Source organism: Cnephaeus nilssonii, assembly GCF_951640355.1.
Source record: "Cnephaeus nilssonii genome assembly, chromosome: 14".
Classification (NCBI taxonomy): Eukaryota; Metazoa; Chordata; class Mammalia; order Chiroptera; family Vespertilionidae; genus Cnephaeus; species Cnephaeus nilssonii.
In genome coordinates, this window is record NC_137085.1 from 9,851,772 (window position 1) to 9,866,139 (window position 14,368).

General features: G+C 52.1%; 1 protein-coding gene across 1 annotated transcript; it reads right to left on the reverse strand.

Moving 5' to 3' along the window:
- Nucleotides 1-461: 461 nt before the first annotated feature.
- AMBP (alpha-1-microglobulin/bikunin precursor) lies at nucleotides 462-12,276 on the reverse strand. The gene is made up of 11 exons (XM_079791479.1): nucleotides 12,068-12,276; nucleotides 10,823-10,965; nucleotides 9,196-9,272; nucleotides 8,236-8,352; nucleotides 7,659-7,760; nucleotides 6,817-6,863; nucleotides 4,989-5,048; nucleotides 3,139-3,220; nucleotides 1,983-2,150; nucleotides 1,481-1,654; nucleotides 462-657 (listed from the first exon to the last, which is right to left on the reverse strand). The coding sequence occupies exons 1-11, from the start codon at nucleotides 12,176-12,178 to the stop codon at nucleotides 626-628; spliced, it is 1,113 nt and encodes a 370-aa protein (XP_079647605.1). The 5' UTR covers nucleotides 12,179-12,276; the 3' UTR covers nucleotides 462-625.
- Between the last annotated feature and the right edge of the window lie 2,092 nt (nucleotides 12,277-14,368).

Below are 14,368 nucleotides of genomic sequence, written 5' to 3' on the forward strand. Positions count from 1 at the left end.
CTGGGGAAGGGGTCCCAGGAGATGGGAACTCGAGGGCCTGGTGGGGAAACCGCCCAAGGCTTTCAGCTCCCGGCAGCTGGTGCTGGGGACGTGGCTGTGGCCAAAGTAAAAGAGGGGGTTCCATGCGGCGAAGAACGGGAATTATTTCAGGCACTGACCCCCCCTGGGCTCATAGGGCACATTATTCTGACCCTGCGTCACTGGTGACCCATCAAACCTCCCCAGAAACAAGTACCCAGAACCACCCCCTCTAGCGTTATGAAAACAAAACAATCCTCTTTTATACTGTTGTCAAGCAAAGGGAACTGGTTCTCTGTGTCCCAATGTGCATAGCCCATTTCACGCAGGGAAGATGGTTCAGTTACCTTTCCTCCACACACGTTTCCCACTTCTGGGGCGGGCTGGGCCACTCCCGCCCGCCAGCTTTGTCTCCCCCTCCTGCCCCCATCCCGTTACACTAGGATGACAATGAACAGTCAGGACACGGAACTTCAGGAGTCCATGCTTTGGCTTTTATTTGAACCCAGGTCCCTCGGCCAGGCCTGCCTGGTGTGGGGCCCTGGGCCAGGCTCTGGCCCGCAGCCTCCCCGCATCCTCTGGCCTTGGACCGCTGGCCTTGGACCCGTCAGTTGGAGAAGCGCAGCAGCTCCTCGTCTCCTGCGGACACAGAGGATCAGGGAGTAGGTGTGGGGCTCAGGGCTGGGAAGGTTGGGAGGGGTGGGGGTGGGAGGCTCATGGAGGGGGTAAGGCAGCTTGGGCCGAGCTGGGGCCTGAGGCCAGAAACCCGCTTGCTGAGTGGCTAGATGTCCCCACGGTGCATTCCACAGGATGATCTGACTTCCTGCCTCTTCTGGCTTACTTTAGGTGCCATGTCCCAGCGGGGAGATGAGGCACTGTAATCTTAAATGGCTGCTGTTCCCGCAATGCTGTTACAGGCATACCTCGGAGATATTGCGGGTTGGGTTCCAGACCCGCGCAGCAAAGCCACCACCACAATGAAGTGAGTGGTAATATCTGTGAAGCGCAATGAAGCGAGGTGGACCTGCCCTGTCCTCCCCATAGCATCACCATCATTATCAGTAACAGGTGCCGTTAGCTGAGCACTACCCGTGCCAGGCACTGGGAAGTCTGGGAAATAAGTGCTTTGTCCCATTTCACAAGAGAAAACTGAGGCCCAAACTGGCCAGCCCGAATGTGGCAGCACCAGAATCAGCCCAGTTCTGCCAGGCTCCTCAGACTGCGCTGCACACCCTCTGCCTACCCTAGTATACCCGGTACCCCGGGTACCCCATCCAAGCTGGGCTGAGGCCTAGGGCTTGGCCCCACATGAAAGATGGGAAGCTGAGGCCCCGGGAGTGGGCGGGCTGGTCACCTGGTACAGAGTCCAGAACTCAGCTCTCCAGGCCCCCACCTACAGGGCTCTCCCACCTGGACCCCAAGAGCCGCTTGGCCCAGCCTGGCCCCCCACAGGGCCTCCTACCGTCGCCAGGGACGCCGCAGTACTCCTTGCACTCCTTCTCGGAGTAGAACTTGTTGCCGTTGCCCTGGCAGCCCCCGTATTGAAAGAGGACGCACTTCCCCTGGACGGCATCGAATGCCCAGAGCCGGACGAAGGCTCGGCAGGGGCCGGGGACTATGGGGAGATTGCAGGCCGCTGTGGAGGGGGGGGAGGGGGGGAGGCACAGCATTAGTAATCCTTCCGATTGGCTAAGGTGAGGCACAGGACCTGAACCAGGGGACCTTGCTCATCTAGAACACCTAGTCCCATCCTTCTAGGCTGGGAAGCTGGCGCCTATGAGAAGAAATAACTTGCCTACCGTCACCCATCTGCAAATGGCACTTCCTACGACTTCAGGAAACTCGCCCTGGATTTCCACCCCGGGAACGCCCTCTCTTAGCCACCGGTTCAATTGGCAGGTGGCCCACCGGGAGGACGGCGCTGCGAGCTGCAGCGTGCACAGCGGCCAAGGGCCCGGACTCACCCACGGTTCTGCAGGTCTGCAGACACTCCTTCTCCGAGACAAAGTTGTTGCTGTTGCCTAGGCAGCCGCCATATTGGAAAGGCTCACAGGCCATGGACGAGCCGTTATAGAAATACCTCCTGACCATCCCTAGGCAAGGACCCTCTGCGTAGCCCAGTTGGCAGGCATCTGGGGAGGGGCGGAACGGCAGCGCTTACTGAGTGCTAGTGTGCAGGCTGGACACTTCCCATGCATCTTGTCAATTAGTCTTCACCTCTGCACCCCGAGGAAGGATTACCAGCTAATTTTATAGATGACATTGATGCTGAGAGGTAAAGCAAGGTTCAAAATCATGTCTGTTGGACTCCAAAATCAATGCTCATTTCACTCCAGAACACGGGGAGTTTCCAGCGACCCACAGACCCACCGTCCCATGTTGGTCCTGTCTGCCCAAACCCTCTGTCATAGTAGTAGTTGATAACACACTCACCAGCACGCATGCCACACAGCCTGGCCTCTTCACCGAGCCCCGCCCCCATGCCTTGATGGAGCAAAACCCTACCTGGATACCTGGACACGGCATGCATTCCCCTTCAGCCATGAAGTCCTTGATCTCCTCACCCCTGCATCCTCGGAGCTACTCCAGCCTCTTTGCTGACCCTCCCTTTTGGGCCCATCACTTTTTTCCCTGACTGCCTCCCCCACTTGACCAGAGGTTCCCAAAAGACCTGGGTGCTTTGTCTCTGTGACTCCAGTGCCCAGCACACAGTCTGGGGTGGAGCAGGTTCCATGTTTGCAGAGGGAGTTGTTGGTAAGTACTGTCAACTACACGAAGCCTCCCTCCATCCTTCCCCACCTTGCCCCCAGCCTGGTGGCCAGCTCAGCAGGTGGCTATGCTGTGGTACAGATGAGGAAAACACGGCTGGGAGGCCACACCGGGAGACAGGGCGAGCACTGGCTTCTTACCATGGAGCGGAGCCCATGCTTTGTCTCCTCTCTCCCCTCACCCCCCCTGCACAGGGCAGAGGACTTGATTTGCCTTTCCTAGGCCTAACCTGGACTCTATTAGGAATAAAAGGATTTTATGGTCATGAGGGCAGCCCCCAGGGTGAGTCATCCATGGGTCCTTCCTTTCTGGAGTGTGACAGAAGAGGGTGGCAAGGTGCGTGATCATTACCTTCTTTCTTCATTAAACCAGTTACCAGTTGCCCAGCCCCCGAGCCTTCCTGTTCCTGGGGCAGCACAGCCCGCCGGGCTCTCTGGGGAGACAAAGAGAAGCAGCTGTTGCAGGGACCTTGCCACTATTGCTCACCTGTACCCCTAGAGTACATCCACCATTTGTGTTGGGAATCAGGCTGTAGACAGAAGCACAGATACTGGACTGGCTGATGACCTGTTTCCCAGAACACTTCAACCTGAATTCCAGAATGGGCATCACGGGACAGATTTCCGGATTGAAATGAAAAATTAGAACCTCGTGGTATAACAATACCTCACATCCAACCTCCAGTTGAAGTGCCAGAAGACTATAATTATGGAAAAGGAATCTACCCCACCGTTGGTAGTGCTCCCATGTGAGAAGCTTGAAGGCACTGGGTAAAGAAGATGTGCTACATATACACAATGGAATACTACCCAGCCGTAAGAAAGGATGAAGTAGCGCCATTTGCAACAACCTGGATGGACCCTGAGAACATTATGCTGGGTGAAATAAGTCAGAAAAGGTTAAGACCCATATGATTTCACTCATATGTGGGACATAAAACTGAAACTTGTGAACACAGACAGCAGTGTGGTGATGACCAGAGGGAAGGGATTCGGGGGAGCAGGGAGTCCTAATATATGGTGACAGGAGAAGATTTGACTTTGGGTAGTGGGCACACAGTGCAATATACAGATCTTGTAACATAGAAACCCACACCTGAAACCTGTATGTTCATGTTGACCAGTCACCCCAATAAATTGAATAAAAACAAAACAAAACACAATGCATGTATAAGTTGTATGTTGGTTGTAATACATAGCATTTTTCTAATCGTCATCATGTATTGGTTAAGAAATAAGGATAGAGCGTTGGCCTGCGGACGCAAGGGTCCCAGGTTCGATTCCGGTCAAGGGCATGTACCTTGGTTGTGGGCACATCCCCAGGAGGGGGTGTGCAGGAGGCAGCTGATGTTTCTCTCTCATGGATGTTTCTAACACTCTCTCCCTCTCCCTTCCTCTCTGTAAAAAAATCAATAAAATATATTTTTTTAAAAAGGAAAGAATAAGTACTAGGAATAGAGGCTCAACAAGAGACAATGAACCAGCCCCCATACAATTTAGACACTTAGGGGAGAGAGAGAGCATGAAAAAATGTGATACACATTAAAGGAAACTCATCTTAATGTGAAATTAAAATTACATTTTTAATGCTATAATTTTATGCATCAAAACTTTCCTATGAAGAGTTTCTTCTTATTTTAAAGCAGCTTTGTATTTATTGATATAGAGTTTGACTCACCTTTGAGTAACATTAAAGTCTCTAAACCCTCACAAAGATCAGAGAGACTAAATACTAGTACATATATATATATATCCCCCAAGTGCTGCTAATTAGGAAGAAGCTCTCTATGAAAGAACAATTTACAAAGTCCATCTGCATCATTTTCCTAAAAATTAGACATTCAATAATATTGAATGTTAAAACAATAGAACTGAAATTTGTCATTTAAAAAAAATACAACTTTGCCAGAAGAGGATGGCATGTTCATGTCCGATGGCTGTAACCCAGATTTTTAGAAAGCTTGTCACAACGTTCTACATGTCATACTTTTGAAAACAATGGTCTGGTGCCATCGAAATCCCGAGGTGAAATGGTCTGAGTGGAAGTTGAAACACAATCACAACTTTTCTTGAAACCAGGGAATCTCAAGATTCCACAGTCTCAACACACCCCCAGGAGCTGAAGCCCTGCCCTCGCCCTTTTTGGGGTAGCATTTGCTAGAGGGGGGATGTGATGGAAGCAAAAGGAGTGAAAAGCCTTACTTGTCCTCCTGCAGGCTCGTTGAGGCCGTTGAAGGTGCCAGTGCCAACGGCCATGGGAAACTGTGAGTAGAAAGCACATATTAGAATTACTTGTTGCATTAGACCAGTTTGCATCAACCCACATTGCATAATACCAAGGATAGACTGTCAGTCCATGCTTGATGTTAATCCCTTACAGGAACAACAAAGAAATAACTAATTCCTGAATTGAATCGTGGGCATAGGCAAGTTTTATTCTTAAAAGCAATGAAGAATTAAGGGGTAAATGCCAGCCTGGAAATAAATAATCAGGATCCTCCAGTAGCAGGAAAAAGTCTGGAAGGCTTGGATTTGATGGGATCATTAACTAGGGAAATTTGGAAAATGTAGAAAGCAAAATGAAATCAATCCAAGTGGCCTTGTTCAGTATCTACAATTGTTCAGCACTGATCTTGGCACTGGGGGGGAGATTACAAAGATGTGCGAGAAGACACCATCTCCATCTCACTGGGTAGACAAGTCTGTACACATGGAATCATAAGCCGAGGAAAAGCAACAGCATAAGAACAACTAATTGCTAAAAAATAATAATAATAATAACACCGGCCCCTAAATGACTGGGAATTATGGCGACAGCAATGATCTGGACAACGTAAAGAAAAAGGGGACGGGGTGGAACATTTGTCCTTCAAATCATAGAGGCCACAGACATCCTCTAAAAGTGCTTTCTCCTAACCTTGACGTTGCTTGGAGCCTTCTTTAAGAAATGAGTCTCTTGTGGTAAAGAAATACCTACTTGGAGTTCAAGGAGTCCACTTCATTTTTTTTAAAAAATTCATATAAAACTACAGTGAAAGCTTTTAAAATTAGAAGTAGCATCTGCAATATAATCCCACTTCATAAGAGTATACCTAAACCCGTGCCTCTGTCGACCCAATCTTCCTGCCACGTGGCCTCCCCACACGCGTGCACGTCACGATTCCTGGAATGATGTGAATGCCGGCAGTTTCCGGGTGGTGGAATTTTAAAAGGACTCGAATTTTGTTAATACTTTTCTGCATTGTTTTAATTCTTTATATATGTTAGTTTTTATCAAATCAGTGGTAATTTTTCTTTAAGGTGTAGAGGCAAACAATATGTTAACTGTTAATTCTATGCAGGAGTAAGGACATTGTCCTTTTTTTGCTTTCTTGTAGTTTTTCAATTTTCAAGAATATGTTTCTAAGGAAACATTATATATATTTATACACACATATATAGATTTATACACACACCAGCAGAATAAAATAGGCTATATAGTTTTCAAATAATCAGAGAAAAAATTATGGATAAAGCTCAGTCAATATGGCAAAAAGCAGGCGAATAGAACAGAGGCGTAAGGAAGCCCCAAAGATCAAAAGGCAGCCGAGACGTTCTGCCCGATGGTTTGAGAAGCTGCTCGCTCTCAGGTTTGCTCTTTTTTTTTTTTTTTAAGATAAAGTAATTTTATTTTCATTTATTGAGTATTGTTACTTCATTAATTATTAAATACTTCACTGGTTTTAGGCAGCATGCTAAGACCTTCTGTAACCTGTCATTGAATTCTACCTCCTGGAAGGCAACTAACTACCCCATTTCGTACGTGAGAAAAGTGAGGTCCAGGTGGTGCCGCAAGAAGCCTAAATGGCAGAACCAAGATTGAGCCCAGGTGGGACTGACCTCAAAACCCCTGCCCCTCGCTGCCTTCCCCCAACCCCTCTCAATGCCCCCCCCCCCTCAACTACCACCACCACCACTACAGCAGGGCCTAAGCAAGGGCAGCAAAAATCAAGCGGGGGGTTGGGGGTGGAGTAGGGCAAAGAGTACTCACTGGGGGTGAAGTGGGATCTGGTTCCTGCTCCCCAGGGACGCACTCTCCTAGGTCAGAGGACAGGAGACGGAGGTGAGTAAGAGGACCACACTTGGGGGCACCCTAAACCAGAGAGGGCTTTGCTGCTTTCAGGGTGCTGGCTGCGTGCCAGGTGGGCATCGCACTGGGAACTGTCTCGTGCAGTAGCCCACTTCATGAATGGCTCCCCCCAATGGCTTACTGAAGGTCATTCATGAGAAAAGCTACAGGCTGGTGGCTGCACCACCTTCACCATCGGCGTCCTCTCCACCTCGCCACCAGCCTGTCCTCTGCTCCATCACAGGGCGGCAATGGCTAACATTGGTTGAGCGCTTACTAGACCCCAGGCACAGTGCTCTTGTATTTAATGGCTTTATCTCATTGACTCCTCACAGCAACTTGTATGAGAGACACTGTTATCCCCATTTTACAGATGAGGAAAATGAGGCTCTGGAAGACTGACCAGCCAGAAGCCAGCCGCACAGCTCAGTTGGAACCTAGGTGCTCTAACTCTGGAGGCCATGCCTCCACCCTAACACTCTATCACCTCTAAGAGGTACCGGTGCAGTCTGGCTATCACCTCACTTGGACACGTCGCAGTAGAGTGAACATTGAACTGGCTCTAGTCCAGGCTCTGCCAAGTATATGCTGTGTGACTTGCAGCAAACCCAGGGGCCCCAGCTGCCTTCTCTGTATCGAAGACTGCCGCTCCGCTTATCTCAGAGGGTTACAAGGCAGACCCAGGGGCTCGGAAGATGTTCTCTGGGGGCCATGAAGGATGAGGAGGAGACAGAAGTGTGAGGTGGGGTGGGGGTGCCACTTACCTCTGTCGGCCAGGGTGAAGATAGAGTCCTCGGGGATGCCCACACCCAGGGCGACCTCCCTGAACTCCTGCAGCAGGCTCTCCCGGAGCTGTGGCTGCCGCCCTGCAAGTGGGAAGCAGAGAAGACGCCTAGAACCGCAGGGCCTGGGCTGGCAGGACCTGCGATTATTTTGCCCAGGCATTTTCATTTAGGGGAAGGTTGAAAACTATTGGTCCAGTTTGACCTCTTCAATACATGATGGAAAGGTCAGCTTCAGAAAAGGAAGAGGGTCCCACCCAACCCCCCACTCAGGTCTCCCCACTCCCACACAGGGCTCTTCCACGGGTTCCTTAAGGGCCCGGAGGCTCTGGAGTTCTCCGGTCTGGAATGTTAGAGACCAAAAGAAGAGGATTCTGCCTTAAACGGGAGACTGAGTTCTCCCTCCTCCAGGCAAAGCAAATGCTCCCACATGTCCTGGAACTGAAATTTATCAGAAGGAAAAAGCAAAACCCTCCGTCCCTCCCCACGCCACTGTCCCTAAACCACGGGTCCCCTCCCACCCCCACTCCACTGAGCTTAGCTGGTTGCAGGCCTTTACCGTAGAGCTTGGCGGTAATTGTGGTTCCATGGTGGCGGCTGAATTTCTTGCTCAGAATAATGGCATACTCATCATAGTTGGTGTGGACCACATAGGACTCGATGGTGATGTGCCATTCTGCATGGGAGATGCAGGAAGACGAAGGGCTCAGTGGTCAGAAGACTCCTCTGGCCCGAGGTCCTTTACCTGGTCACCCACACATCACCTATTCGGCCATCCTGTCTACCCATCCCTTCCATATTCTTGTTTATCTATTCGTCCATCTCCTCCGTAGAGTTATCATTAATTCATCTACCATCACTTCATCCATCCATCCTCTCATGGATCCATTTTCCTTCATCCCTTCCTCCTTCCTTCCTTCTTTCCTTTCTTTCTTTCTTCTTCCCTCCATTCCTGAAATCATCAATTTATCTATTCGATGAATAATTAATTCGTTTATTCTCTCACTCCAACCATCCATCTACCCAAACATTCATATATTCAACCTTGAGCACAATTAGTTAACACACAGAGCATATTCAATAAACATTTGCTGGATAAATGAATAAACTCATGTCCAAGGCCCTCTATCACGTGGCACCATGCACTCTGTACATGGTAGATGCTTGGCAAACCTTTATCAGCTGATTGCAGATGCCTAACATGAGGACTGATGAAATCTTGATATTATCCTCATTTTCACACCATCACTCTAATTCTGGGTGTGCATGTGTGAGAGAGTGATAGAGAAACAGAAGGAGGGAGGGAAAGAGAGAGGAGGAGAAGGAGGAGGAGGAGGGGGAGGAGGGGGAGGAGGGGGAGGGGGAAGGGGAGGAGGAGGAAGCATTTGGAAGAAGGCTAGATACATCTCGGAAAAATAGGAGGAAAGGTCAGAGGGGAAGACAAGGAAAGAGAGCTGAAGGCGTCAAGGTATTGTTCGGCGAAGGAGAGAGCTGTGGTGTGTCCTCTGACTCAACCTACTGGCTTTGTGATAGAGGAACTTTCCGTCAGTGTCTGTTTTCTCGTAGGTCCCGGAGAGCTCCTCACAGACGCCTCTCCTGGAAGTGAACAAACCGAAGGCGAGGTAAATGCTGGTCGAGGCCATGCTCCCACACCCCCTTCTCCTTCCTGTTCTTGCCAAATCTCTCTCTCTCTCTCTCTTTTTAATCGGAAAGTAACATTTTCAATTACCTTGTTTAACCCTTACATCAGCTCTGGGGGACACCTCATCCATTTCACATGTGAGGGGATAGAGGGACAGAGAAAAAAGGGACTAATCCATGCCATCTCTTAGCAAAGCGAGTACTCAAAATCAGCTTCCTTAACCAAATCTGCATATTGTGTCGATTCACTGGGAAGTCCGAGTGGTGAAGTAATTAATGCCTTCGTTTATTACTCTGTGTCTCTCTTGCCCCAGTTCCCTTACTTGTGAAATGGGGGTAATGATAGTGTCACCTCATATCATGGCTGAGAAGATCAAATGAGGTTTTATATGTAAAGAGCTTAGCGTAAGCACTATGCACATCTTAGCTGTTATTGTTACGAGTATTACTTATCGAGCAGCATCAGTGTGCCAGGCACTGTGCTACATGCTGGGGATACAGAGGAGGGCAAGACAGGCCCTGTCCCCATGTGAAGCTTACAATTGAGTGTGACAGGGGGCAGGCCAGAGGCCACATTCAGGAAGCATGAGGTGCTCCAAGAACACAGAGGGAGGCATGTAACCTGAACCTGCAGTGGTCAGGGAGGGCTTCCTGGAGGAAGTGACATAGAACCTGAGTCCTGAAGGATCCACAGGAATTAGCCCAGGGAGGTGGGGAGAGGTTTTCCCAGTAGAAGGAATATATGGTGCAAAGGCCGAGAGGTAGGAGAGGATGAAGGATTCCAGGAACTGAAAGCAGTCCACTTGGGTGGGTCCCAGAGATCATGGGAGAGAGTGAGGCAGGGGATGGTGAGTGCTGGGGGCCGGGGGTGGGGGGGGCGCTGGCAAGCCATGTCAAAGGGGTTGAATTTTATTCCTAAGGGCAGTAGGGAGCGATGGAAAAGTTTCAGCAGATTTGAGTTTTTTTAAAGGTCTTTTCTGGTTGCTGGGTGAAGAATTCATTGAATGGAAGGTTCGAGATTAGAGGTGGGGAGGAAAGCAGAGAGGCTGTTGTAGACAAGCAGGAGAGAAAAGGGGTGGCTTGAACCAAGGTTAGTGACAGGGAAGAGGGGAGAGGTGAACAGATTGGAGAGATTTCAGAAGAGGATGGAAGGGGCTTGATGATGGGCTGACTGACAGCAGGGAGAAGGGTCCAGGCCAGCCCTCTCCCACCCAGCTCCAGGCTGGGACCCTGGTGGGTGGAAGTGCCCTTACTGAGCTAAGGGATACCCAAGCGCGAGAGCAGACTGAAGAACTGGCATAGCGTTGGAGACACTGCCCGCGAGGTGCAGAGGGGACGGTTAGAAAGGACGCCCTGTTGGTGCAGCAAGCAGAGCGATCCGCAGCTCCGAGGCCAGGGCCTGGCTGGAAGGAGAGGCCTGCCGCTTTCCAGGGCGTGGTGGTGAGCGAAGCCAGGGTGGGGTGGGCCCTGGTCCCCCTCCCCTCCCACGCCATCCCCAAGCTCACCGCCAACGCGTGCTGGTCGTGCTGATCTGCCTCTCCGTCGCTCCCTCTCTCAGCATCAGCGTGCTCATGGTCATCCTGTCCTTGAACCTCACCAGCCAGGGGCAGGTGGAGCCCATGGCCACGTGGAACCATTTCCCGTAGAACTAGGAGGCAGCCACAGTGCTCGGGGTTTGGATTTGCCTCTGACCTTGAGGAAGACTTGGCAGCTGTCTGCTCCCCTCCCTCCTCTGAATGACTCGATTTTTTTGTGACAACATCTTATCGCTAATTGGAGGCCACACAGCTTCAAGGGTGGATGGAGCCCTGATGGTGGAACTCAGGCACCGTGGCAAGCTTGAGGGTCCCCCTGCCCGCAGAAGGCCTTACTCTGCTGAGAGCTGCGGGCTGTGCTCTTCATTTGGATGGAGTCCACATCCTCGTGCCCTGAGGTCATCATCAACCACTGCTCGCCAAGGGCAGGTCAGGGGTCAGGGCCCTCCTCATTATCACTCTCCAAGGGCCCAGCACTCACCACCTCTGAGCGCTGCATGTTGGAAGTATCACCTGTCCTTGAGCTGATGTAGGACAGGCCTAAGGTCCCCTTTTCCTGACTGTGCGTCAGGGAGTTAGAGAACCCTCCATCCCTGCAGAGGGCGCGAGCCTGCGACCCTTCGCCATCCCAGACCCCTCCACCCACGGCCCTGCCTTCTCCCTGAGAGTAAGTAAAATCCACAGGACGCACAGGTAGGACAGTATGAGAGCCCCTTATGCCCGTGTGGAGACCTGGGTAGACGAGGTCCTGTTCCGGGTCACCCAGTGACTGGGACACAGCTGGGCCAGGAAAAAGTCCCAGGGCTCCCCACACACAGCACCCTGTCCAGGTTATGGGGTTTTCCCATAACCCCACATGCCCGCCTTGTGCCACCCCAGGCATGTGAGGGCAGGGGATCCGGGACAGGCTAACAGGTGCTGTGGGATGCAGTGAGTGGTTAAAGGGTGAGGGCTGGGCATTGTGGGGGGCTGCAGGGGTAGCGGTCAGCATAAAACCTTCTCCGGACGGGTTCGAAGGTGAGGGCATTGGACTTGGGATGTCAGACGAGTCCCATAGAATGGCAGGTGCATGGAGTTGTCGCTTCAACAAACCCCAGACAGTCTGAGCAGGAAAAGCCTTTAGGGACCCACCCCTGAGTTCCAGATGCGAGACCCCGAGGCAGGCAAGACGTAACCCCAGCTGCTCACCGCCGTCACCCCAGAGGCCAGCCTTACCCGAGACACGTCGAAGTTCTCTTGCACTTGGATGTTGTCCGGCAGGGTGGGCACAGGGTCGGCACTCACCGCCAGGCAGGCGGTCAGCAGCAGGGCCCCGAGACTCCACATGGCGCGGGCTCCTCTCCCGAGGGGGTCACTCACAGGCTCAGCGGGGACAGAGGAGCTCCCTGAGCGAGGCGGCTGCAAACTGAGGCTGGGGAAGGGACCTTTGGTTTGTAGGTGACTTTGGTGTTTGCCCTGCTCAGCCGGGACCAATCAGGATCCCGGTCAGGCCCTGGCTGCGGCCAGGAGGTCTGTTTCAGAGGAGGCGTTGACCAAACACAACAGGCCCGCTGCAGCCCAGCTGGGTTCAGTCCCAGAAAGCCTCCCCCAGGGACACCCCGCCTGTCATGGGGCATGTGAGGGTGAAGGACCCAGGTAGCCCTGAACTTCCTGCTGGTCATTCCACCTGGACCACCTGGGAGTCAGGAGGATGAGCCTGATGGAGCCCATTTCTCACATGAGAAAACTGAGGCCCAGCGAGGGGAAGTGACTTACCAGAGACCATAGGGAAATCTATGACCTCCTGTCCCCAGGGTTCCTTCTCTCACCACTGCTTTCCCACAGCCCCAGCAAGTTATAGTAGAAACGATGATGATGATGATGATGATGATGATGATGATGATGATAGCTTCCATTCCCTGAGCACCTGCTAGGTTCCCGCACTTAACACTGACCAGGAACTGAACTCAATCCCCACAACCACCCCATAAACTAGGTGCAAGTCCCCCTCTTACAGACAGGAAATGTGAGTCTCCCAGAGGTAAATGACTCGCCCAGGGTCTCACATCTGGTTAGTGGCGTTGCTGGAGGAGGCAGCATTTGGTGTGGTTGAGAGCATGGGCTCAGGAGCCAGGCTGCCTTCTGTGCAGGCTGGGGTGCGGAGAAGTGGGAGTGGGAAGCCCTGGCTTCCGGTTCTGAGTGACTTTGGAGTGACTTTCCCTCTCTGCAGCCCACTTTCCTCAACTGGAAGATGACAGTCCCCGTTCTGTCTGCCAAGAGCTTGAGGCCATGTGTGTGACAGTCCACTGTCCTACCTGTGTGACGGACTCAGGGTGTGTCTGTCTTTGGAGAAACCAGGCCTAGTATAAAAATGGCAAATGACAAGGAGTCATTAATAATTGAAATAGAGCCCGGCTGTGGTGGCTCAGTGGATTGAGCGCCATCCCATGGACCAAGAGGTCCCGGGTTCGATTCCCAATCAGGGCACATGCCCAGGTTGCGGGCTCGATCTCCAGGAGGGGGCATGCAGGAGGCAGCTAATCAAGGATTCTCTCTCATCATTGATGTTTCTCTCCCTCTCCCTTCCTCTCTGAAATCAATGAAAATCCACTTATAAGAAAAGAATCAATATTGGAAAAAACACACACAATGGAAATAGAACGCCCTGTTAAGGCTGCCTTCGGCATGCCACGATGGCTCCTCGGACCTTCACAGCAGGTCTGCATGAGACTGTCCGCCCCACTGGCTCACGGGAAGCCCGAGGCGCACGGCGGGAGAAGAACCTGGGCCCCTTTGGACAGGGCTGCTCAGCCAGCCGCACAGCCTCCCTGGGGGCGGGGAGAGGCCAGAGGCCCGGGCAGGATGGCGACTTCTCCTGTCTCCAGGGCTGTTTGCTCTCTCGAGATGATTAACCAGCACAGAGGGAGCAAACTCTGCCAAGGCCCACTGGACTTTGAGCTGCTTTTAAAAAATTAACCCCGGGACTCAAAGATGCACGGCTGGTAGCGCTCAGGAGGTGCTGACCCCTCTTCCCTCTCTGGCCCTCAGGGTGGGCGATGGAGGCTCTGGGTCCCTGTCCTCCTAGGGGATGCAGGGACCCAAGATACCTGGCCAGATCTGGAGCCATGTAACCGGGAAGGGCCTGTGTAGGAGGCCTCGGAGCCTCAGAGGTGTCCTGAGCCGTGGGGAAGAGAGGCCTCATTATCAGATGAAAACACGGGTTCCGGGAGGGAATGGAACTTGTTCAAGGTCATCCAGCTTGTGGCTGAGCCAGAGGACAGATCAGACTAATGTTCAACACCCTGGGTCTCCCCCCTCCCCTTACTCATTTGTCCACTCATTCATTCACCAAATGCACCCTGCGTGTGTGGTAGCGAGGACAGGACGGAGAACAGGACTGGACTCAGAGCTCACTCCTGGTCAGGCTGGGATGGGAAGGGGGGAGGAGAAGATGATAAGACTGGATGGTGACTGCAGTGATGGGGGAAGCCGTGGCCAGGGGAGAGGAGTCAGCCAGACAGAAATGCATGGGGTGCG

Excerpts from the sequence above, each read along its gene's own strand:
- AMBP (XM_079791479.1), bottom strand. The coding sequence starts at position 12,178 with ATGTGGAGTCTCGGGGCCCTGCTGCTGACCGCCTGCCTGGCGGTGAGT. Across the intron at positions 7,761-8,235 it reads AATTACCGCCAAGCTCTACG|GGCGGCAGCCACAGCTCCGG; the intron begins GTAAAGGCCTGC and ends TCCCACTTGCAG. Across the intron at positions 6,864-7,658 it reads CTTCACCCTGGCCGACAGAG|GAGAGTGCGTCCCTGGGGAG; the intron begins GTAAGTGGCACC and ends CCTCTGACCTAG.